This window comes from Pocillopora verrucosa, chromosome 10 (assembly GCF_036669915.1).
Source record: "Pocillopora verrucosa isolate sample1 chromosome 10, ASM3666991v2, whole genome shotgun sequence".
Lineage (NCBI taxonomy): Eukaryota > Metazoa > Cnidaria > Anthozoa > Scleractinia > Pocilloporidae > Pocillopora > Pocillopora verrucosa.
The window spans coordinates 4,994,661-5,019,754 of NC_089321.1; the positions used below are offsets into that span (position 1 = coordinate 4,994,661).

A 25,094-nucleotide genomic window follows, 5' to 3' on the forward strand; every position below is an offset into this window, starting at 1 on the left:
ATGCATCACTCAACTGGAACACATATCAATAAAGTGTCGACTTTCGTTGAAGGTAAGTTTTTTCATCTTTCTTTAATTTTCCAATCTGTGGGTATATTTTTCGATGGTGTGCCAATATTTTGGAGACAGTTTGTACGCGAGTCAATATTAACAAAAACATCTATTTTTCTTTCGGGATGGTTCGCATTGCTGGTAGCGGCTCGTCTGATCTCGTTAGACGTAGACATGACGCAAACCACTTCATTGGGATTCATATCATTTTGCAGTGGAGGGTTAAACGAACATGAAAAAGGATAACAAGGACGGGGGATATGTAAACTGACGGATTGCAAGTAACTCGAACATGAAAAATTGAGGCAACACTGTTTCCAACATGCACCGATAGTGAATTAGAGATTATGAACTGTTTATGATCTCTTGTTGTGACGTAACAGACTTCGTTTAAATATTCGAAGCCGATGAATTCTAATCAGCGGCCGGCGGTCGATGAGTACATCAGAAAATCTTTAAGAGAGTACCTATTCATTCATTTTAACCACAATTAACAGTGCTCTTCAACTTTTACGGAAATTTTTCTTGCAAAGCTACTATGAAAAGCGATCCTACATCACTTCTGTTAACCTTGTCAACTTAGCAACGAAAGGATGGATCACAAATCATGTGGAGCATCACTATCAGGTTTTCTTTCCAGTCCGTTCTCCACTTTTCTTTGTTTCGATCGAAGTAAATATCATTTCCCACATGTCAAAACCAAGGTTGGCTTGATCAGTACCTTTAAAAGTTTTTAAACTAAAGTTTCTGATCTTAAATGAAAGGACTTATATTTTGGGTTCGGATAACACTGGTTCGACTTAAAAAAAAAAAAACTACTACGGATAACCACAGTTAATTAATCCGATCTCAGGCGAAGATATACATGATATTTGTATCGCTAAGATCTAGTTTCGTCTGAAGCATTTGATATGCAAGTCAACTAGTGCCTCGTACTGCGATTTTAAGGAACGGGTGAGTCCCCAAGTAAAATATTCATACTTGTTCTCTGTGGTGAACATCAAGTTGTCTGAATATTTTGACTTTTTTCGGAAAAATTTGACAAAAAAATGATTTAAATGGCTCTTTATAGATAAAGTCTAGATAAAGCCCTATCGCAGAGCCAATATATAATTTTCTTGAAAACTTATAAAGAAAGAAAAAGCTAAACAAAGCGGTTCCAGTCAAAATTTGTGAATGATGTCAAAGAAAACTGAACACAATGAAATGCAATGATGTCATACCCTTCCCAGAGTTCACAAGACTTTGTAGAAAACAATATTGAGGAGCGAACTTCAAGGCCTCGAGTTATGATGCTTCCTTACAACCGTGTTTCGTGTGCTTGCGTGCTTTTATTTGTGTTTGATACAGTTTTTTAAAGTGTGCCTGTCTTTCTAAAGGAAGTTATTTCTTCGTTTACAACTGCACATATGGTTTATTTTACCACTTTATTGTTTGTACAATTTTGTTTCTTAATTTTTATGTCAAAGTTTGATTGCCTTCTATCGAAGGCACAATTTAAGGATTTTATTGGTCAGTGAGAAAATGGCTTACCTGTGCTTGATAAAACAGCTATTATTTATTTTATCTGTTAGTGTTGATAGGAACATGCTTTTCAGCTTTTAATGAAATGTTTCTTTTTAAAGATATCTAGGGTGTTTCCCTCAATCTTTTAGGGATTATTTTACTTTTAACAGGTTTTACTTGTGCATAGTTAAGCAAACATCATAATCTGCAGCATTTACATGCTGTCATAGCGGAATTTGTAAAGAAATCTTCTTATGAGTTACAACGGATGAATTTTTAAATGTTTCTACATTATGATCTAGCTTTTGTGTAAACATTGATTTAATGTAATTTAATTTTGTGCCCAGTGCTATTATTGATAGCAGGTTGCTTTCATAAGCCATGTAACAAACCTGTCAAGAAAACAATTAAAAAACGCGACTTCTCTCAATTCTCCTCTGAGGAATTTAATAATGATTTGTCCGCAATCGACTGGGATGCTATTATTGCCTCAAAAACAAATAATATTGATGAACTATTCTCATCTTTCTACAGAAAATTAAATTCAGTCGTGAATAACCATGCGCCTGTTAAAATTTTATCCAAACGTAAAATTAAACAACTTGCAAAACCGTGGATAACAAAAGGAATAAGGACATCAATAAAAATAAAGAACAAGCTATATGTAAATGGAATACACAGCAAATATAAATATTATAGAAATAAAGTTACAAACCTTATTCGTTTGTGTAAAAAACGTTATTACTATGATTTCTTTGAGAAAAATACAAATAATATGAAAAAGACGTGGAAAGTAATAAATGAATTAATAAATAACCAAAGGACAAAAAGCAGAGTGTTAACGAAGCTGAAAGACCCAAGCAATAACAATCAAATAACACAAAATCCTTCCAGATTACCAAATATTCTAAATAAGCATTTTGCAAGTGTTGGTAATTTATTAGCAAGTAAATTGCCAAAGAAAGATAACTATATGAGTTATCTTGGTAAATTGAAATCACCTGATTCTTCCTTCTTTTTCAAACCCATTACACCAGAAGAAGTTAAACAGGAAATATTATCCCTACCAAATAGTAAATCCTGTGGCTTATACTCCTGCCCTACACAACTGCTTAAATCTTCTTGCAATATCATATCTACAGCTCTTTCTCATATTTTCAATTTATCTGTTATCCATGGTGTCTATCCTTCAAAACTTAAGATTTCTAAAATAACGCCAATATATAAAAGTGACGACGAGACCGACCCTTCAAACTATCGACCAATATCTCTTTTGTCTAATTTTAATAGGATTTTTGAAAAACTTTTGTACTACCGGATGAAGGAATTTATTGACAAAAACAACCTATTGTACTCCTCACAGTATGGCTTTCGCAAGTCACATTCCACAGAGCATGCAGTACTTGATATTGTCGAAGATATACTACGTAATATGGATAAACGGTACTTCTCATGCGGTGTCTTCATTGACCTGAAAAAGGCATTTGATACGGTCAATCATGAAATATTACTCGATAAATTGAACTTTTACGGTTTCCGTGGATTGATAAATGACTGGTTTCAATCATATTTAAAAAATAGAACACAAACAATTCAGATTGGAGAGCACTTATCAACAAAACTTATCTCTCCCTGTGGTGTCCCCCAGGGATCAGTCCTTGGACCTCTTCTATTTTTACTTTACATAAATGACATTCACCTTTGTTCTGATAAACTAAAATTTTATCTCTTTGCGGATGATACTAATATACTTTATGCTGATAAGAATCTTAAGGCGATCGAGCAAACGGTTAATGTAGAGTTGAATAACGTACATGACTGGTTAACTACAAATAGGTTGACATTGAATACAAAAAAATCAAATTTCTTAATTTTTCGTCCTCGTCAGAAAAAAATGCATTTTTCTCCACAAATAGGTATTTTAGATTGTGAGACAAACCGAAGAGTTAGTTTAGAGCAAAAAAGTTATATCAAATATCTAGGCGTTTTAATTGATCAAAATTTGTCATGGAAAAACCATGTTGACTCTGTTATCGTAAAAATAAGTAAAACAATAGGGATGATTGCAAAGCTGAGGTACTTCGTTCCCTCTACTGTCCTTGTAAATATTTACAATTCATTAATTCTACCTTATATAACTTATGGACTCCTTGCCTGGGGCAATGCGTCAAATGCTTATTTAAACAAGATTTTAGTTCTTCAAAAGCGAGTTTTGCGCCTAATCTATTTCACTGATCGAAGAGAGCATGCCATCCCTTTATTTGCCAAAGCAAAAATTCTGCCTGTTACGTTCCTATATTATGAAGCCGTAAGTAAACTTATGTTTGATGTGCACAACCAGAGGGCTCCCATTAATATTTTGAAACTATTTACTAAAACATCTCATATTCATACCTACAATACTCGATCATCCAAATCGCAGCTCTTTAGTACAAAGTACTCTAGACTTAACCTACAAAAAAAGGCTTTCTCGCGTGTTGGTGTCAAAATTTGGAATAAGATACCAAAAGAATTCAAAACGTTATCAAAACATTCCTTTAATAAACAAATAAAAACGTCTTTATTTCAGATACTAGATAATGAAGATTCTTATCTTGATGTTGAAAAGATCTCCTCTAAACTTAAGGACTGCATAATTAAAACAAATTGATCCGATTGCTTTCAGTACTAATTTATCTGCTTCTATACTTTATTGAACAACTATTGATGTATTTACCAGTTTTGCTTCTCTTTATAATTTAACAATATCTAACTATTTAGTTTTTAATTTTCTTTATATATTGTAAATGTTTGTTGACGATTGACCCGCCTCGAATAGCAAATTTGCTATCTGCGGGTCAACATAATCTAAATTATTTTGTAAAAAAAAGAAAAATAAAGTGTGTGTAAAGTGTGTGTGTGTAAAATGCATGAGCCTAAACCCTTTAAACCCTAACATCAATATCCATATTCTCCATATTCTTCTCTATATATTTCATTTGATATTGACAAGGAGAATTTGTTTAACAATCAAAGCTTCTTTAGTTGGGGATCATTATCTTTACCCTCGTGATTTTAATTCACTAGTATTACTATGAGAAGAAAGTGGATCGTGGTCATTCTCAGGTTTCAAGTGTTTAAATCAAATAAAGGTATCCGTTCTCCTCTGAAAGTATTAATTTAAGTTCTATTCTCTGTTTTTTCTTTGTTTTTTTTTTAGTATCTGGCAAAATCCTGATCATTGCCCTTCCAGTGGCGGGGTTTGTGGTACTGGTCGCCCTAAGATGCTATACCTACTGTTGCTTTTACCGCAAAAAGTACTATCGAAGGAAATAAACAACTGATATGCTTTTTATGAAAAAACATTAATCAATATCATTTGGTTTTATCAGTTTGATATATTTGGTCAAAAAAGATGATGTAAAATTTTACAATTAATTGCCTTAAAGTAGTAATAACCATCTTCACACCGTCATGATAAAACGCAGACTGCAGACTGTGCAGAGCATAGATAATGAGAAATTTATTTATCAAAACTAGGCAAGAATACCCACTTGAAAATTCCAGGTGTTTCATCTAGGCATTATATCTCAGATGACATTTTTGCTTGCTAAATTCTGACCGTAGCCTCATTTGTACAGCCATTTTCGATTTGAAAACTGAGTATGAGTTGGGGCGAATTTGAATGGCGTCAAAAGACGAAAGATAAAGTGGGGAGAGGTCAGGAACAAAAAGCGAACTAACAAAACTATGCGTGACTAAAAATTTCGTAGTGTGTTATTTCAATCACTATGCAATGCACATTAGTTCAAAATTATTTTCGGTTTTTTTGTTATGCAGCAACGGTGGGACCAGCCTATGGATGAGAATAAAATCTCTCTATAAAATTTCCTGAGAAAGGTGTTTTTTTTCATCCCATTCCTATTTAGAAGTAGGTGACCTTACAGTTTCCTCTATTTTAGTTTCATCGTGTATTTGTGAGCTGACAGTAAAAGAAGTGTGTTTTTGAAAACGCAAGCATTATGTGATTGCAAAAAAATAAGGTTCTCTGATGGAAAGAGCCGTGCCAGTCAACTCAGCCGAGACACCATGGGTCCTACGCGAGAGGTGCAGAATCCTAGTTCGGACTTATTGACCCGATAACGGCCCAAAGACAAATAAAGCAGTAATAAAAAGTAAGATATGGATGGAAAAAAATTATAGGGAATTTAGACGGATTTCTGTTCGGGTCAGACATCTGTTTTAGATTTATCCCATCTTTTTCAAAGAGCCATCCGTCATTAATGTTTGTTCATCAAGTGATTGTGAAGTTTTTGTTAGAATCCTTCCACTCAATAAAACGAAAAAAGTGCCATGTTGCAATGATGTGGCATGGCCCTTTTAATTTTTCTCCGTATCTTACTCAGTAAGACATTGATGTCAATAAGGACTAAGGGCTAGGGGGCTGTGGGGTAGTGGGGTAAAAGTTTTGGGGGGGGGGGTGTCATAGGTAAATTTTTGCTGGGTAGGTGCAGCTGGCATTTTAGAACCCCTAACCCATTATACTTTACTCTGTGGCCAATTATAAACCCCATATCAGTTTTAATTCCCTACCAGAATTTTCTTACCCTCACAATCCCAATAATTATGTGCGACTCCAAACTGGTGAATCTACTAGGAATTCAACCCCGTTATAGTAAATCCAGTCGTGAAAATGCGACCTCGTCTAGCAGCACATTCGCTTTAGCCCATCGCCAGGAAGTACCTCCTTGGGGAAAAAGCCCTTTTTTTTGATACAGTGTAAGAAACCGCCCAAAAATGAATACAATAATAGCTTTTAATTAACCTCAGTTCTGCTTGGAAATTTCCGCTGGTAATGATGGCTAATCTACTTCAAGGATAAGAGAAAAAAATTACAGCTTGAATCTTAACTTTATTTGACATCACTCTCACTAAAGATCTTGATTGAACACGTCCTATCCTTAAACTGTTAAAAGGTTTTCGAGGATAGCTTTACTGGTTGCTACCTGTAACATTCTTTTCCCTCGTTCTGTCCGTGGGTACCTTTTAACTCTTCAATAAGAACACAAAGTTACCATAAGAAACGAAAAAATTTCATGGATAATGTAGAAACATGACGACAAAAGTTTTTTCATATTTCAATACTTTTCCCGGCTGTGAGAGCGCAGGTTATCATGGTGTAAAATTAATCCACTAATCTATAAGAGAACCGTAGAAGAATAACAAAGGTAAACCACGAGCTTAACTCTTTTAGATTTGCTTGCATTATTCTAGTCGTGCATAACACTGCTCAATAACGTATCATTCCTCAATGGCTATTCATGTGCGACAGAATCTTACAGAATTTTCGACTAACTATTCGTCACGCAATATAATAAAATTTATAAAAAAAAAACCTCACTCGCTTTGATATCAACTAAGCTTGAAAAGAGTCTAGTACAAAGAACTATAAATGGATCATCGACCTAACAAAGATAACCGTTCATCTTGTCTTTTCTTTCTTTATTTTTCCACAACTTACTTATTCACGCCATCTTTTATAAATGTTTTCTGGTCGGGCAAGTCATGAAAGATACTAGGAATTATGACCGTTGTCTCGTAAACCAAGTCCGAAAATTATTTGAAAACTTGACTTGAAAGACATCTTGGGATGCACAACGAGTTATCTCAAGCAAACTGTCTTGAAGAGTGCCTCCTACGTAAAGAATAAAATATTGCAGTCAAAATCATTGAACCAGTTCGAGTTAGCAGAAAAACGTATTAAGTAAAAATCTTATTGACACTTATTCTTTGAGGTCGAAGTGACTACCTGTGTTAGAAGTTATTTCCTAACACTCGTCATTCAGTTGACTATTTCCTTTATTCTCTCTTTTATTGCGCAAGTTATTACAACAGGGACTAGCTCTGATCTCTGTTGGAAAGTGTGGGTCACCGCTTATAAAGATGACGCTTACTGAGCTGTCAATCTCTAACCTTCGTCATGCTTTTACACTTAACTAGCGAATCACGCTTAGCTACGCAGAGCAGAGTTCGCATACTAAGTAGATACCTTCGCGATGTTTACGCTTTACAAAATGACTTTCCATCTTAAATTTCTTAGTCTTTCGGTCAAGTTCGGGCAAAACAAAAACAAGATTGACAATATAAAAATTACAATAAACTTACTTACAGAATTAAAATCATACTTGAAAAGATATCTTAAGAGAAAATAGTCCTTAAGGGCTGTTGCATAACAGTAGAATAAACACAAATTCGGAAAAGAAAGGGCGTACTCAAGGTACCGCCCCTAAAAGAGCTACGTACTATTCGTATAAGTTATCTGATTGCAAATTCAGTGCGGAAGATGAAAAGTACTACATGTTTACACCTCAAGTCACCTCTAAGAAAAACGTGCTAAATTAAAATTAAAAACTACTTTCCTGATCGGGAATTCAACATGGATTTAGCCTAAAATCGAGAATTTTAAGAAGGTAAAAGTATAAAGGAGGGTTATTTCCAGGAAATTCCTGCACGGGATCAATTTTCTATAAGGTAGAGTCATTTTCTTAGTAATTAATTATCTTTTAGCAACATAATGGAAATATACTAATATCTAGTTTACGCAGAAACATCTGTCTCCATGTCAAATTCACGATCATAATAAGGAAAAGGTGACCAAACTCTACCTAACTGGATATATGGGCGCACAGCCCTAAGGTTGATTCGTCGAAACGAGCGTTGCTCGAGCAATCTTGCACGCTACACCAACTATCTCACCTTCGTAACAAGGTGCATCAAGAACTGCGTTGTTCCTATAGATCTACGAGTTCGACCGCCAGTTCCCACCAAAGGCGCACGCAGAGTCGCTGAACTCGCACCCATGAGATTCCTAAGGGAACGGATCAGACTGACACAGAAGGCCAAGGGAGATGCAAAGAAGTATATAGAATCCACAGCACAGAGCATAACATCTGCTCTCTCGACAAACGACGCCAACCAGATACTAGAGCAGATTAAGACCAACACCTAACGAGTCCTCAACACCACATAAGACAGACATAAGCAGAAGTTTGAAAAACTCATTCGAGAAAAACAGGCGACTGTGTCACTGGTCGACACATCGTATGTTGACAAAGCTAACTGGGTTGTTTATTTATCTTCTAGGTCCCTTAGCGATGCCGAGAAAGCCCTACTGAAGAAAAGACTGAACTTCGCCGTAACTCCTGCAAATATTCCTGCCACAGAGATCATCGCCAAGGTCGAAGCAGCCATAAGACAACTCGACGCTGAACAAGCAGATACTGTCAGAAGAGCTGTTAACGGTATCCTTCGACAGGCGAAACCACCAGAGCCTAACATCACGAAGGAGATGCGAGATGCACTGAAAAGCCTGAAAGAAGACGAGTCCATCATGGTTCTCCCAGCGGACAAAGGGCACGCTAGCGTACTCATGGATACCGACACCTACCGAGCTAAGATGTCTACGCTTATTGAGAACGGACCCTACCAGCTCCTCAACAAAGATCCGACAGACCGTCTGACCCACAAGTTGTCCGAAAAGCTGCTTACTTTGAAATGAAGCGGATATCTACCAGAAGCCGTTTACAACAAGATCAAACCCCGACGCAAACAGCCGCCTAGAATCTATGGTTTACCTAAGATCCATAAGGCCAATGTACCGCTAAGACCTATTGTGTCGTGCGTAAATACCTTGGCATATGATTTATCCGCTTTCTTAGCCAACATCCTGTCTCCTTTAACAGGAAAGTCAGAGTACACAGTGACCAGTTCAGCCCATTTTGTATCCACCGTAAGCTATGAGACGATCTTAGAAAACGAGATCATGATATCTTTCGACATAGAATCGCTGTTTACCAACGTCCCTATCGACACCGCTGTACAAGCCGCACTGAAGAAACTCGAGAACGACCCAAGCCTTGCAGACCGCACCACGCTGACGCGTGCAAAGATTGCCGACCTTTTGACATTTGTATTGAGATCCACATACTTCCAGTTTAACGGATCGACTTACGAGCAAAAAGACTGCGCCGCCATGGGGAGTTCGGTTTCCGCCGTTATTGCTAACCTCTACATGGAGAGTTTCTAAGAACTGGCGATAACTACATCACCCTACGAGCCTAGGATCTAGAAACGCTTAGTGGACAATACCTTTACCATCCTGGATCGCGAAAACGTAGGTGACTTCTTACAGCATTTAAACAACCAGCAGCCTTCCATCCGCTTCACCATGGAGACAGAAAGACAACAAACTCGCCTACCTATACACCGCAGTTTTAAGAGAGCCTGACGGCCCCCTCACCACCAGCGTATACAGGAGGCCCACGCACACCAATAAATACTTAGCGTATGATTCACACCACCCTCAATCAGTGAAACGCGGTATTGTTAAGTGCCTTTACGAGCGCGCCAAACGTCTCGTAACAAAACCCTCCGTCATATCCGAAGAGAAAAAACATCTGTCATCTGTTCTGGTTTCTAATGGTAGTTCTTTTTCTTTCTCGCAGAAACTTACCAAGAACGGAAAACCAAACAATAGTGCCGAACCCGCCAACGAGTTTAAAGTTACTGCGGTTTTACCTTATGTCAAAGGTCTGTCTGAACAGCTTCGCCGTTGCCTACAACTACAAGGCGTACGCGCTTTTTTCAAGTCGTAGACTACGCTAAGATCCCAGTTAGTAAGACCAAAAGACGCTGTCGACCCGGCTAAACAAGATGGTGTAGTTTACAGGATTCCCTGTGAATGCGGCAAGGTATACATCGGAGAGACTGGAAGACCTATGCAAGACAGAATTAAGGAGCTCGATCGAGACATTCGACTCGCCCGTACCGAAACCTCCGCCATTTCAGAGCATGTCCACAACATCGGATACAAACCACTCTGGAACAAGGTAAAGTTTATTGATCGTGAGGCAATTCATATAAGACTTCACCCTAACAACATCAACAGGGATAGTGGATGCCCACGATCAAAAAACACAACAACAGGAGAGCCGTGTGACAGTGGACCGCTGAGGGAGCAAATCACTGAGTGTACAGCAAGGATCGAATGCACCAATCAGAGCTGCTGAAAAACCAGTCATCGCAGTAGAGCATCATGCTTTATAAGATCACGCATGACCAGTCGACCTTATCGCCTGAAGAAGACTAGCAGTATAAAGTCGAAACGTCCCTTGGAATTTGAGCCTTACAACGGTGCTTGGTGCAACAAGACAAGATATTAGTACTAAGCACTATCGATTGACCATTTTAAAACGGCAACTAAATCGAATTTCACTTACGATTTTTCTCCAACACCTACGAGAGAGTTTTAATGCTCGTGATTCATATTTGTGGCCCATATGGCTCCCTACAGACGCACGTACCTTATCTTATTCTGCTTCTAACGTTCTGTAATAACCTTGAGGCTAGATCCACAGCATCTCTCGCCATTTCTTCCGTGTAAATGTCGCTTGGAATCTCAGGAAAATCAACCTGGTCGGGGTAACGCATGCGCGTCGAGTCGCCCACGCGCATTTCAAGCTGGCCCGATAATGTTGTCAGTTGAGAGTCATCCAGTGATAAGGAATTTTGCACTAAGTTGTGAACATTGGTCTTGTTTGAATCTAAAGAATATTGGGCGGCTTTCAGTGCTTTCTCGGCGGCCTGAAAAACAGTGAACGTTAGCGTCATCACGCCTGAAGGATTTGAAAAGCACTACTTGTGCTCCAAATTGTATTTAGCAAGTCAAATCCTGATTGAAAACTCTCTGAAAAGACGTAAATGAATGATCTTTTCTTGTGTTCTAGAAGCAAAATAAATCAGATCTTCCATCATAAGCTACTTGGCTCGTTACTAGTTTTATGGTTGTATGAGTTCCCTTGGATTTCTCATTACTAGTGACACATTCGAAGTAGTTACTGTGCACTCAATCTCTTACCTGATGACATTTAAAGCAAGCCCAAACGAAAGACGGCTTTGCAGTGGAAATGTCGTTATCAGCAGCTTCCAGATCAGCTTCAGCTTGTCTGAACCAGCGTTGTGCCTGAGCAGGTTGGGGATTGGTGGTACAGAAGCTAGGAGGAACTTCCCACAATCGCGATCTGTGGCTCCAAGACCCATAGTGTTCAATGAAGTTTTCTCTGTATCTCTGGCGCTGTGAGTTATATCGCCTTGCACGAGCTCCCCAGAAGTTAAAATACGCACCGTAAGATCTATGAGGACCCCCGGTCTCCAAGCATCTACGCTGTTGTTCTAGTCGCTCAATTTCATTTTTCATATGCTGGAATACCTCCGTGCAGAAGACTTCGTTTCCAGGATTCTTATCCGGATGCCACTGCAAAATGAGTCTCTTGATAATTTGTCTTCTGATGTTCCCTGGTAGCTTCCATGCGTCTTCAAGAATTCTCGAGATGTCGACAAATATCTCCTTGTCATAAAAGTGAGAGCTTCCTTCCTGATCAGAAAGGACTGTAGCAGAGGATGCTATCTCTTGTAGACGGTAAAATTTATAGAGCTCAGTGGCACGGGCAACTTTCTGTTCCTTTTCATGTCCAATGTCTATTTGGTAGGACTTCTCACACAAGCTGACGTTCTCGCCAGATACGTCTTTGATAATCACAGCATAAATGAAAATAGCATCCCCTTCTTCGAGATGAAGACTTGGATCATCCAGTTCGTATCCAACATATTCCCCAGGCTCGAAGGATTTGAAAGCTGGATTTAAAAGGTTGTGTTCTGCTATTGGTATGAAGCTTCCTGGTTGTGGAAAAACATCTCCTCTTTCTTTGACGTTCGAATCGTCTTGTCGAATCCCCATGCTATCTAGCAAAGACCAAATCTTACCAGGTGGAGTGACCAGCATCACTGGGATATACATGGCGGCTTCTCGCAGAAGTCCGTTGCATACTTCTGCAATCACCTCTGACAACGTGAGAGATATCCTTGACATGGTTTCTTCGACGTCGTCACCTACGTTAACATATACTTTCCAGAATTGGTGACCGGAGTCTAAAACCTTCTCTAAAAAGTATGAAACTTCGCGTTCACTCTCTCTGATAGGAATCCCGTTGTGAACCAAATGAGTAAGGATTCTTGTCATTCCAAGGAATTCAATTCTTTCCAAACCGCCTTTAACAGTTGTGACCACATTTTGATCTAGACTACTACCTCGGTGGACGTGGCGAAGAAGTCTCACAATTCCTCGATAGAACTGTTCTGAGTGGAGCTGTCTCCTTAATGAACTGGCAGCACCTATGTCAAAACCTTTGGCGTTATCATTGGAATTCAAAAACTTTTCTTCAATTACACATGACATCATGTGTGGTCGGACTTTACTAGGAAGCAGCATGATTAAATCTTCGTAGTTTGCATTATTTTTGCAGCTTACGTCAGCTCTTTCAAGGTCAACCACAAAAGGTGCGTTGAAGTTTTTGATACGATCACGATAGAGGGGAGTATTCTCGAAGATCAGCTCGGTGGCCTTCATCAGTACTACTTTAAGTCTCCCGTTGTTGTTGTCCAAGCAAGCGCTGTAAGAACAGGTAGCGGGGAGATACAACGACGAAATAACCTGAGCTGCATTGGGTGAGTCTTGCATTGTTTCCATGAGGCCTTTGACTGCTCTCAAAGCGCAATAAACCTCGCTTACGTGAAGGCTTTCGCCTTGACATTTTTCGTGCAGCATGTCTAATACCATAGTATAGTTAGAGGGTGTGACACATGGAGAACATCCCAGGTATTTAAAGAGTTTCGAAAACCTACTTAATTCGTTTGGCATTCTGTATAGAAACTGCTTGATTTCAAGGTTCTCATATAACTCGATAACCACTTGATTAGCAAAAACAAAGCGTTGACCTTCTTGCACTAAAATACAGGGTGTATGACAAAGTCGTTCTTTCGCGAAAGTACTTAAAGGGGTGTTTTTCTGCAATAAAGCGTAGATCTTCAACATGACTGACGTTCTAGTCACCCTCTGATCACGAGTAGTTTCCATGTCGTTCTCTTTTGCCAGTTGAAAGCATACATTTTGGCAGTGAAAGACAACTTGATTCATATTCGGCTCAGTTAGAATCTGAAGATGGGAGGTGACAGCATCACAGAAGGCATCCTCATTTTTCCAACCTTTGTATCTCATCAAGTACACATATTTTCTTGGATTTGCCCATTGTGGAAGGATTAATGCCGTTGTCCACGCTGCCTTACCGTGCTCTGGTAACACAGAATCCTTAAATGCAATGTAGGAAGTCTGGCCATCCTTTCCCGCACCGAACTGAGGATGAATTGCTCGTAATTCGGCATCCACTGGATCAGTGGCTATGAACCGGATGTGACAAATAGAATGCAAAAACCCTTCTTCCACAAGATTCTCCCGGGAGAACAGGTGTTGCACTAGTACCTTGGACTTTTGGTAAGTTACATCATTTTTCTGTGTTGCACCTTCGCGTTCAATTTCAGTAGCAAACTTCAGAAAAAGATCTGCAGAAACCTCACAGGTCAGCCCAATTTTCTTCAAAAACTCCAGCCATTCGGGCGTGTTGAATGGCTCTGGGGGAAACATGTGTTCAGGAAGCAATTCACTGAAAACTTCATGTCCAGGTTCGTAATAAAAGGACGCCCTCTTCAAACTTCCATCTGTAAAGGGAACAAAAGCTATTTCACTCAAACAACCGAGCAGCCTCTGCTTGAGCTGCCTCTGCTCGAGCTGCCTCTGCTCGAGCTGCCTCTGCTCGAGCAGTTTCTGTTCGTCGCTTATGTCTCCTTGTGATAGTCCTGGCAAAATGACGTCACGAATGTGCATAAGATGAGTAAATCTTGCCGTGCTGCTAAAAATTGCCATGTTCTGCAGTATGAATTTACAATAGAAGTCAACTGCGGAGACACACTTGAATTCGAGAAATTTGTACAGTGGAAGCAGGCTTTTCCGTTCTTCCAAAAACACCACGTTTAATCGACTCCCTAGCTCCTCTATTTCTTTGCGTGGGATACCATGAGGTAGGACACAAATCGTTTCACAGCAAGCACTTGTGAGTCCCCCATGTGTTGTTTGAAAGAATGGCAGTTTCATTAGTGCAAGCTTGTCGCGTTCCTGCAGTCTCTTCACGTTACGACTGAAATATGCCAAAATGTCATGACATTCTGTTCTCGTCAATTTGCCCTCAATAGCATTCAGGTTCGTTGCCATTTTAAGCTCCAATGACTTTAAAAGCGATTCTGGTGTCTTAAGTGATGCTACCAACTTGCTTGCAAGGTTCTTTGAGTCGCGAGGCAAGAAATTGTAGTTCACCTCGGCTAGGCTCAGCTTCCTAAAAGCCTCAACAAGTTTGGAAATATCGGCATCGATATCGGAGCCTGAAAAATCAAGTACAGCCTGTGCAAGATTAAGGGAAACAAGGAAGTGTTCTGTTCTACCCGATGGTAGCATCTGGATTTTTTCAGTACATGGAAGAATACTCCAATTTGACAGTGGTTGAAGAATTGTGTTGATTATTTCAATCTCTTCTTCTTGTGATGGAGTTTTCCCTTCTTCCTTGACGGGACATTTTGTTTCTTCATTCAGAAACTTCCAAACTGCTTCCACCCATTGCCTGTAAGGCACTGATTCCTGTCTCGGGTACCATGGAACGAAGCCATTGCTGGTAAAATACTCATGTGGTAGGGTCCCATCCAAAAATTTGGCAAAATCTTCCACTCCAAAACGTTTAAACACAGGTGACTTCTGACTCTTCGAGGCGTTAAAGATGCGAAGTCTTATATCATTGTGGACAAACATCTCACTGCTCTGTGGTAAGATACCATGATGAAGCGATAGATACTTAGGATCATCTGGACTGAACGTGTGTAGGCGCTTGTTCTGTGTTACGAGTAGAGGCAGTCCTGACAGGTTTTCCAAGAAGTTTTCGTCATCCTTGCAGTAGCTCAAAACTAACAAGACGTCTTCAACCTCCTTAAATGGCGTATTTTTTATATGAACAGACATAGGTCCAACAAAGCATAGGGGATTGTCATCATTAAAAGTCTTGTAGAACGCCATTACTGCAGAAGGCGATACACAATGCGATTCCACGCCAGATTTTTTCAGTGCATCATACACAAGATACGAGAATTTCACAAGGTTAAAGCCTGTTTGTAGAAGAATGTCTTCGAACCTCCTCATCTTTTCCATTCTTCGTTTCTCCTCTTTTTCCGGGTCGCTTTCAAAAAAGGAGCATCTCGGTTTTTTTGCAAAACAATCACTTGCTCCCAGATCATTGAAAAATGCCTTTTCTTTTCCCTCACCTGTTGGAGGAAGCCACGTAAGTTGAGTATTCTCGTCATTCCTTTCTGATCTGCCACGTCTCACCACTGGGAGGAGTTTTAAGCCCTTTTCGTCCATCCTTCGATAAACGGCTCGTATTAAGGTCGCCCAGTAGGTTTCTTCTGAAATAACCAGAGGGAAAAGCTTTTCGTACTCATAAATCTTTGTAAACAAAGCATCGTTGTTGCAATGAGGTTTACTTTTTGCCGAAGTGGGAGAGATTGGAAAGTGAAGAAAACTCCTGACTTCATCCAGAAGTGTCAGGTAACATGATGCAATCACGTCTTCAAGCACAGCATTGTTCCAGTCGGTGCGAGAATCACCAGCTTTGTCTCTCCACAAATTTCTTCTTGACTCATGGTCCAATGCAAAGTGTCCATTGATGTGCAATGGGAGATGAGTCTCGAGAGGAAGTGGAAGGAAACAGTAAGCTTTTTTCGCTCTATTTGCAGGCTCATGAAGTGTGGAATTTTTTTCCAGAAGGTAGGCAACTCCACCACGAGGTAGCATTCCCAGATCCCCACTTCTGTAAGCATCTATTATGCTTGGTTGCACCTGTTTATCAAAGCCAACTTGCTGAACAACTAGCCACTTTTCTTGGTTGCCACAGTTGTCTTGTAGATTCAGAACATACGAACACTTTTTAACCTCGATGTCATATGGGTAAAGGTCGCTTGGTTGTTCACCTGATTTTCTAAGATTCTTGATAAAGGTGGCAAACTCTTGCCTTTTCATTTCGTGCTCCTTCGACAATACTGCTGTGACAGAATAAGTGTTTTTTCTTTCTCCAGATGTAGGGTCTATGTCACACAAGGTGATCTTACTTACGTTGTTCACAAAGATCAGAACCTCGAAGAGTTCTTCTTTAAGTGCTTTCATCATTTCTTCTAACGCGTCGGGTGTTACTGGGGTCTTGGATATCTTAGAGCTATTTGCCATCTCTTCCGTTCGTAATGGGAAACGAAACATCGTAGAATTCTGCACAGGACATTCTTTCTGGTCGTAGCAAGAGAAGACGTCTGGAAATACGTTTTTGACCTTTTCCACTTCTCTGAACATCCTTCCTGGTTTCCATTCAGTTGCACCTGGTACGTATTTGTAATGGGGATCAAATATACACAAAACGTTCCCTATCGCCTCACTACTAGAGACGAACGACGGTACGTCCGTTAGATGGTACACAGCGTTGAAACCAACACCATACTGGCCGGTTTTGTTAGGATCGTCTCCTTTTCTGCCTTCGCCGAGATTTTGTATTCCTACAATATCAGCCTCCGTAAATGGTCGGTTATTGTACACACACAACGCAGGGCCCTGGAGCAATTTCCAGGAGTCTCCAAATACTTTTTCGTCTGAGTGTTGGCGAGGGTCGTTGATAAAGCATATCTCTGTTGCTTGTGCATCATCAGCATTCTGAAGAAGTTCTTTTAGTATTTCTTTCTCGCATGGATAGGCTGTAAGAATCCGCCTTAGACGATTTTCAAGTAGTTCGCTTTGTCCAAAAGGAATCCCAGTAGAGAAACGATTTAGAGTTTCCTCGCGACGGGTCTTGACACCAAGTCGAGCACTCACTGGAAAAGGAATCATTTCATTTACAAGACATACACCACTTTCGTGTGGTATCCAGTCGCAATCTCCCATACAGAGATCACCAACAGGTCTCATCACACCCATGGAATCAGGAAGAAAGACTGTCTCTTGTTCTCCTTCATTTTCGACACCTTGTGCACTACGGCTCTTTAAAATATTTCCCAGTTGAACAGCCATGTTAACTGCTACTTGAATGCTCTTCTCATCGAGATTTTCCTCCCCAAATGTCTGCTTTATTTGCTTTAAAGAAGTTATGAAATCGTTGGCATCGAAAGCAGCCTTCACTCCAGCAATTTTCATTAAGCCTGCAAAACGCTTTACTAAATCTTGTGGAAGCTGGCGAAGATATGGAGAACAATCGCAATTCAGCTCGAAAGCTACTTTCTCCGTTAAAACAAATTCCCCCTCACAAAGAATAAACTTTTTCCCGCCAAAAAGGCATCCTACTTCCTCCTCTGTGATGCACTTGTTACAAAGAGCTTCCTCGAGATACTTGTACGCTGCCGAGCAAACTTCTTTTAAGCAGTCGATCTCAGAGGGTTCCAGATTCTGTGTGCTTGCAGACGCGGCAATGTTAAGTTGCATTTTAACATGGTCTAATGTAGCCTGTTTCCTGTCCAACTGCAGGAACGTTTGGACGATGGTTGGCAAGTGTAAATCAAGTACTGGCTCAGTGCAGCAGACTAAATTCTGTAATCTCTTCGGAAAGGTCTCTGTAGGAGACATGAATACTCTGCTTTTCTTAAAGTGAAATTCATCTGCTTTCCATGGGAGTGGGAAACTTTCAGGCTTCTGAAGGACTGGCAAAAATCTGGCTTGTAAAAATGTGTCCCGAGATTCAAATGAAGCACGATTCTCATTAACATGCAACAAATTTCTCTCTAGATGATCGATTAGATCTTTTGTACGCTTTAACGCTGAATCACTACAATGATCACCTAGTAGACTGATACTCTGCGCCCTTTCTGCAAGTTTTGGCCACGGGAGATCATCTGCCAACATTCCAAGTTGCTCAAGTTTGGCAAGGCGTAAACCGTTCAGGAACGTATCTCTTGTTCCAGATGGAAACATTTCGTCCCCTGGGCTAAACAGAGAGGCAGCTAACTTGGTCGGGTTGATGAGTTGGGCAGGACACTTAAGTTTTCGACCATTTGGTGAGGTTGGAATACAAGCGTATGTCTTGATTAAATCGTCAAACTCTCCATCTATGTCATCAAGTGCGTACAATACCAAGTGGTCTCGCAGGTGTGGTGGAACCGAAGCAATGTTTGGAAAGAATAACTCACGAAAGAATTTACTCTTGTTGTAGTTTTTATCCTGGATTTTTGTCACGAGATCATAACTGACGAATGACTGGTAGATCTCAGCTGGAAGGTCAATGATTATTGTATCCTCTTTCTTGAAAAACGTCAAAACTTCAAAAGAGAGCTGTCCGATTTTAGGATCATACCGAAAGCTAGGCTCCAGGAATACCACATGATTGATGTTCACCCATTGCTTTCCATTGGAAAAGAGAGAGTAGCCTCCACTTGCCAAACTTTGGTAGAACGAACGCGCAAGGGGCTCGCAGTTTTGCTCTACCTCACACGCTCTAGGCCACAGTGAATAAAACTGGTATTTGTCAGCAACTAAAGTCTTAACGTCCTCTAGAAGGTCTAGATAGGCTTCACATACGGAGTCTTGCATGAGACTATTGTTCCACTCCACTCCAGTGGAATCTTTATCGTCTGCTGTCTTCTCCTTCAAGCTTCGCCTGCTGGAAGCCACTGCAAACGTCCCATTAACATGAACCGGGAACCCACTTTTAATTGGAAGTGGAAGGTAGCAGAATAGTTTTCCTTCAGGACGTTGCACATCCGCAGCGACTTGATCAACAACAGGTATTGGTAAGAGTTTTCCATAATCATCGAAAATCAATCTGGCAGCTACTCCCGCTGATGGAAATAGACTCTTGTCATCCTTTTTAAACTGCACTGTGAGTCCTTTGCCCATAGAAGATGCAACAAGCCAAATCTGAGACTCATTTGGCTTGTAGGCCTCGGCTTCAACAAAAGGTTTTCCGCTCTCCGTAATGGTGCTCTTAATTTCAATTGTAAGCGCAGAACAAAGAACGACATGCATGGAGCTATCAGCATTCTTCGCAACTACAGATGATGCTTGCAAGAAATTACACTGTTGCAAAAGGTACTGCTCTTCTTTACTAAGCTTCTTAGCAGCATGGGAAAGTGGAACGGGAAAAGACAATTCCCTTAGGATCCCTTCTCTACACAATGACTTGCTAACTTCAAACAGAAGCGAAGGTGGACAGGAAAGGTTCGAGTCTTTCGGTAGGTGGTAAATGCTAACCCGCATCACATTTTGCGTGAAGAGAAGTAGGGTCTTAGCACCAGAGGCGAAAAGCTTTAAGAGTTCTTTCATTTGTTCGTTGTCGTAATGAAGTTGCTTGATTTCACTTTTAATGGCTTGCTCTCTGGTACGTAATGGAAAACGGAACAGAGTGCCAGGGTACGAGTAGTCGTCTTTATTCAGGTGAAGATCGCAATCAAATATTCCATTGAACGGTTTAAACTGATTGCTGAGACTCCGAAGTCTCTTTGTGTTTTTGTTGAGATTTATCTTTATTCCAGGCTTGCTCTTATTTCTTATTGCCTTTCCAAGATAGAATTTGTTCGGGTCGAAAATCACAAAGAAATTTCTACTCAAAAACATCGGAACGTCTGTCAGATTGTAGACTGCGTTGAAACCAAGTCCAAACTTGCCAATTTTCTCAGTTTCTTGTTCTTTTGTAGCACCGTTTAATTTTGCGATGTTTGTAAAATCCTCGTCTCTGAATTCGGCGTCGTTGTAGACCCACAGAGCAGGACCCTGACAGTGTTTCATTTCTTCGTCAATCAGACAAGTCATGGCATCCTGGTTCGTTCGTTCATCATATAGAAACCTCACTTCAGTGGCACCTGCATCGTCTGCGTTTTGAACAAGCTCTTTGGGTACTGCAAAGCCATCAGAGTAGTCCTCCAGAAGTCTGCTAAGTCTACGGGTAAGTTTTTCTTCTTGTCCGAATTCCTCTCCAAAATCGAGCTCGTCTGGCTCCAACATTCGATTCATCAACGTTGGAACGTGCAAAAGTTCAGCTGTGCTGTTTGGAATGTTTGGATGTACATAAAAATATCCCATGCCTTCATTTTCTTCTCCACCGTGGTTACTTCTTTCTAGCCAATCATGCTCGCAGTAAATACATTTCTCAACTGGTGCAAGCTTAACATACGCGTCGTCTTCCACATGTGTCGGAATGAGCACCTTTTCTTGAAGTTCAGGCGGCAACTGATCTCCAACGTTTGGCTTAATTTCATTCAAAATGTCCACAGACAATTGCAAGTCCTTCCGTACCTCTGCCGGAGGAGGCGGAGGGTGATTATCGTACTTCTCCTTTATTAGGTGAAGAACCTCCACCAAGAATGCGTCATCGCACTTCTCTTGTAAGCCAAACTTTGCAAACAGCTTGTAGAATCTTGCCACCTCTGAGGGAAGGGAACAGATATATGGTGACAGATCAATCGGAGGTTTCTGAGATATCAGGAATCTAGGGGAAGAAAATCCATCTCCGTTCCAAATCCACGGAAGGTTCTTGACATTCTCCAAAGCAGCAAGTACTTCGTCATGATCTGCACAACTGAGAAAGGTGTACATTTCCTGGGCGATGATAATATAACGCGGCTTGTCTTGTGGACTGTAGGCTCGGATTACATTCTGCAAGTGCTGCACGACGTCCAAAACAGCCGGGTCTGCGTTCCATGAAAAGAAGCGAGTTAATTGGCCAGACGGCTCAGCTTTGACAAGTGCTTTTGTCGATCCAATGATGTTTGCTGCTTGTTTGTACTTGACATCGGAAGGCTTTAGAAAATAAGGTTGTGTGTGCTTTTCTCCCCAGAACGGAAGACTTTCGGGGAAGTCGTCAGGTTTTCGTCTCATCACAGAGACCCATGGAATACCCTTAAGATGCATCCCGAGCTCTCCTAAACCTGACGTTCCAGAGACGATCTCTTCAAGTTTTGCCGGATTGCTTGTTAGGAATGACATGATCGCTGATGACTTCATTTCCGCTGCAGAAAAGTCAAAAATGTTATTCACTGCTTTTGCGCTTTCGTACACATTTTGCCCCGTGATTTCTCCTTCGCTTTTCATGCCAAGGCACTCTAAGATTACTAGAGCTGAAGGGTGATCGTACTTTCCAACAGGGAACACATCTTCCTCCACGAAAATTCTTTTTAAGAAGTCTTTTCTGGGATCAAACACCTCCTTAGGTCTCACTCTGTCATTTTTAGTTGAGACAAAGGGCAGGTCTTTTAACTGATTCTGAAATCGCCCATCCTCTGCGGCGTAAACGTGATATCTATCCATCACGAATCCCATGAGTCTGTCAATTTCTTCAGTAGAGTAACGCTGACCTATTACATCCGGAAATATCACCTCAAGCAAAACCTCAGAACGTGTCAAGACTTGGATGTCTAACAAGCTTGCTAGTCTCTTTGTATCGTTCTCTCGAATGTCGATGAGATCTCTGAGGGTTTTCACTGGAAACGCTTCGTCAGGTGCAGCGCAAAGGCCATCACTTTTAGAAACAAAGGCTCCGGACATAGTCTCAAACAGCGGTATGCAGTTCAAGACTTTCTTCTCATCTGGACTTAACGAAGAGGCTTTGGCAACAAACTTCCTAAAACATCGTTTACCATCGTCTGTTGTGGTTTGCACGGCGGTGGGTTTTAAGGTAAGAAAAGCTTCCAAAGCTTTTAAGACCCCTTGAACTGATGGCGGATGAACAAACGTTTTCGAAACGGAAGGGTGCAGGCCAAGGAAACTTGGATATCCTCGCATTACTGTAACTCCAAGCTCTTTCAAAGTTCCGACAATAGCGTCGTCTAAAGAATCGCCATGAAGGCTTCTCACCACAACATCAGATAGCTGCTTAAGTCTCACGAGGGTAATCGGAGCTTCAGAGATATCAAGTGGAAGTAGTGGCAGGCCTTCAAGTCTGCAAAGCTCGTCTACAGAGGGGAAGTTCTTTCCTAGGTATGCCCACAAATTTCCTAGCCAGTCATTGGACGGATGGCCTCCGACTCCAGGATTCCACAAAATGTGTTGTCCCTCTAACCATCCAGGTGGGAGTGACGACCGGAGAAGTCTGGCAACGTCATCTTTGGTGAAATGCCGTAATTGAGTGCATCCTGTTCGAAAAGTAACGTGACTCTTCAGCAAATCTTAATTGGCTTTTATATGTGAAAAACTTCAGACATACTGCCTCTAAATACGGCACTATTGTGAAAACAGGTCTCGCATAAATGGAACAGGTTACCATACAAAATCATAAAAGTTGAGAAAATAATAGGTAAAATAATTGTGAATTGTGAATGCTAGCAAAAAGGTAACTCAGAGATCTCAATTGTCTCGATTTCTTCCGTGGGATAAAATACGATGATCTTTTAAATTGGCACTTTGCAATTCAAGGTTCTAGACCTGGTAGACTAGAAGGATTAAGTATAATATTTTTTCAGATGCAAAGCACCAGCTTAGTTCTTCGTATGGCTCTTTTCGTTGTTGTAACAACTACTGCCAATTTGAATACCTTGTTTTGCGACTGCATCCAGTTTTCGTGACAAATCTTTGTCGATGTTCTCATCAAGGAACTTTTGTCGTGGACACGGTAAAAGTTCACGGGGATGTGCTGGTGACGAAATATAAACAGCCTCTCCTGTATTAGAAAACGAAATGAAGTGCTCGTTGGAGATTGGTAATAGCACCAATCCAAGTAGGTCAGAAAGGCAACCGTCTTTGAGTACAAATTTCAGCAGCAAAAGTTTTTCTGACCGTGTTAAGTTTGAGTAGCTAGAGGGGACATTCTTTAGGACTCTTCGCGTCAACGAAGGTGTTACTTCTGCACTCAACGTTGAGTACAAGCAAATGGCTTTTAGAGCGTGTTCGGGTAAACAGGCGACGTTTTCATTCGCTGCAAGAAAAACGTTCACCAGCAATTCCTTAGGATCACTTCCTGCAAGTCTTTCAACGATCGCGTCTGCCAATTTTATCCATTTTCCTCCTCGAGCCGGAGTGTAGATGATGCTTTTGTCAAGAAGCAACTCAAATAGGGGCTTCTCCACTCTTTTCCATTTCTGATCGATGTTAGTTGTATCAGGCCATGCTCTATTCAATGGAGAAATTATGGGAAACTGTTTAAACTAAAGAAGGACTTTTAGATCCATAAACTGTTTAAACCTGAGTTAGTAGACTTTTATCAACAATAGAGACACAATCAGTCTTAAAGGAGACCGACTGCATGTCTCAATCTATTTCAGCTGTTTCCGTCAACTCATCTTCTTGAGCTCTTTGCTACATATAGTTTTAGCAAAAAGAGGTAATTATATTATAGGGGCACATACGCTTACTTGTACACGGCTTCGCTTTGCCCGTTGTAGTTCTGCTCGTTCGTAGCATCCAGCAGCAGAGAAGCATACGCTTTAGGGATGGCCTCTTGCAGAAGACACTGGTTCCATAACAATGACTTGTCAGTCAGGGGCTGACCTTCCTTCTCAGCCAGATCTTCTTGTTCAGCTGTAGGCGTCTTTATGTATCGCCTGTTCTGACTCAAAGCAAAGAAGCCGTTGATGTGCACTGGCAATCCTGTCAAACTTGTCTTCTGTACTGGTAGTGGTAAAAAACAAAATACGTGGCCTTTCATGTCTGGCGTTTCTTGTCCAGGGCGTTCTGGCAACTCCATGGCGATGCCTACCAAAGGCAGATAGCTGAGATCTTGATCTGAAGCCAAGGTTCTAAATTCTGACGATATTTCTCCTCCACAAAAGTAGTTAGTAACCAGAAACGAATGTCGCTCTGACGTACTTGGGAAGCCTTTAGGGTAGGTAATTGCCTCGATTGTAATAGGATAAGTTACCCAAGCAGCTTCTGGCAATAGTTCACCTGATGAGATCTTGCTTCGAAACTCACTCCTCTTTTCTCGCACTAACTCTAGGGTATTATTGGTGATTCGGACTTGAAACGTTTTTCTGGCGTCACTGTCCTTTTCCTCTCGAACAAAAAGCTCTATGGATTCCAGATACTGAAGAAAGAGAAGGATCAAATGAGCATCTGCCTCAAAACTTTCAAACAACGTGTGCACCTTTTGGGTAGTGTATAACGTCGGCGATAACTTGGATGGTTCTGTCCTTAAAGGGAAACGAAACAATGTCCCATTATAGGATCCCTGTTTGAAGTTTTCCTCTGTACAATTGAGTATCCCTTTGTATGGCTGAAACTGGTCTGGGATGCTGTTTATGATGTCTCGGTCCTCTTTCAATCGCCACCTGTGACCGGTTCGTTTGCCATTTTCGTCGCTAAAGTACTCTTCGTGCGGATCAATCACTCCAATCTGCGAACCACTTACGATACTTGGTAAATCTGAAAACGAACACATATAACTTTGTCGCATTTTAACAATCGAATATATGTACACATCTTTGCAAAATCGGAGAAAAATTGTTGCTTTTCACAGCACCAAGCAAGCATAGCAGAGATAAATACGATTACACGAAGGTAATAATTGTATCTGCAAGGATAGCACAAGCATGATTTTACCCTTAAGTACAAACATTTTCCGGGTTTCCACCTCGGCCAATTTTTCGATTTTCTATTAATCAGCGACAAAAAA

At 40.7% G+C, this 25,094-nt stretch overlaps 1 protein-coding gene and 1 pseudogene across 3 annotated transcripts in view; one reads left to right on the top strand and one right to left on the bottom strand.

The window, feature by feature from the left end:
* Window positions 1–9,867, top strand: LOC136283953 (uncharacterized; annotated as a pseudogene).
* Window positions 6,403–25,094, bottom strand: part of LOC131771362 (sacsin-like) — a 23,150-nt gene continuing 4,458 nt past the window's right edge. For 2 of the 3 annotated variants that reach the window (XM_066172985.1, XM_066172983.1), the window contains 5 exons: window positions 23,836–24,844; window positions 23,019–23,593; window positions 11,453–22,620; window positions 10,899–11,178; window positions 6,403–7,231 (listed from right to left, as the gene is read on the bottom strand). In XM_066172985.1, the coding sequence (XP_066029082.1) occupies window positions 10,900–11,178; window positions 11,453–22,620; window positions 23,019–23,593; window positions 23,836–24,844 (13,031 nt within the window). In that variant the 3' untranslated portion in view covers window positions 6,403–7,231; window position 10,899. The remainder of the gene's footprint in view (window positions 7,232–10,898; window positions 11,179–11,452; window positions 22,621–23,018; window positions 23,594–23,835; window positions 24,845–25,094) is intronic. The other variant, XM_066172984.1, reaches the window with a different exon arrangement.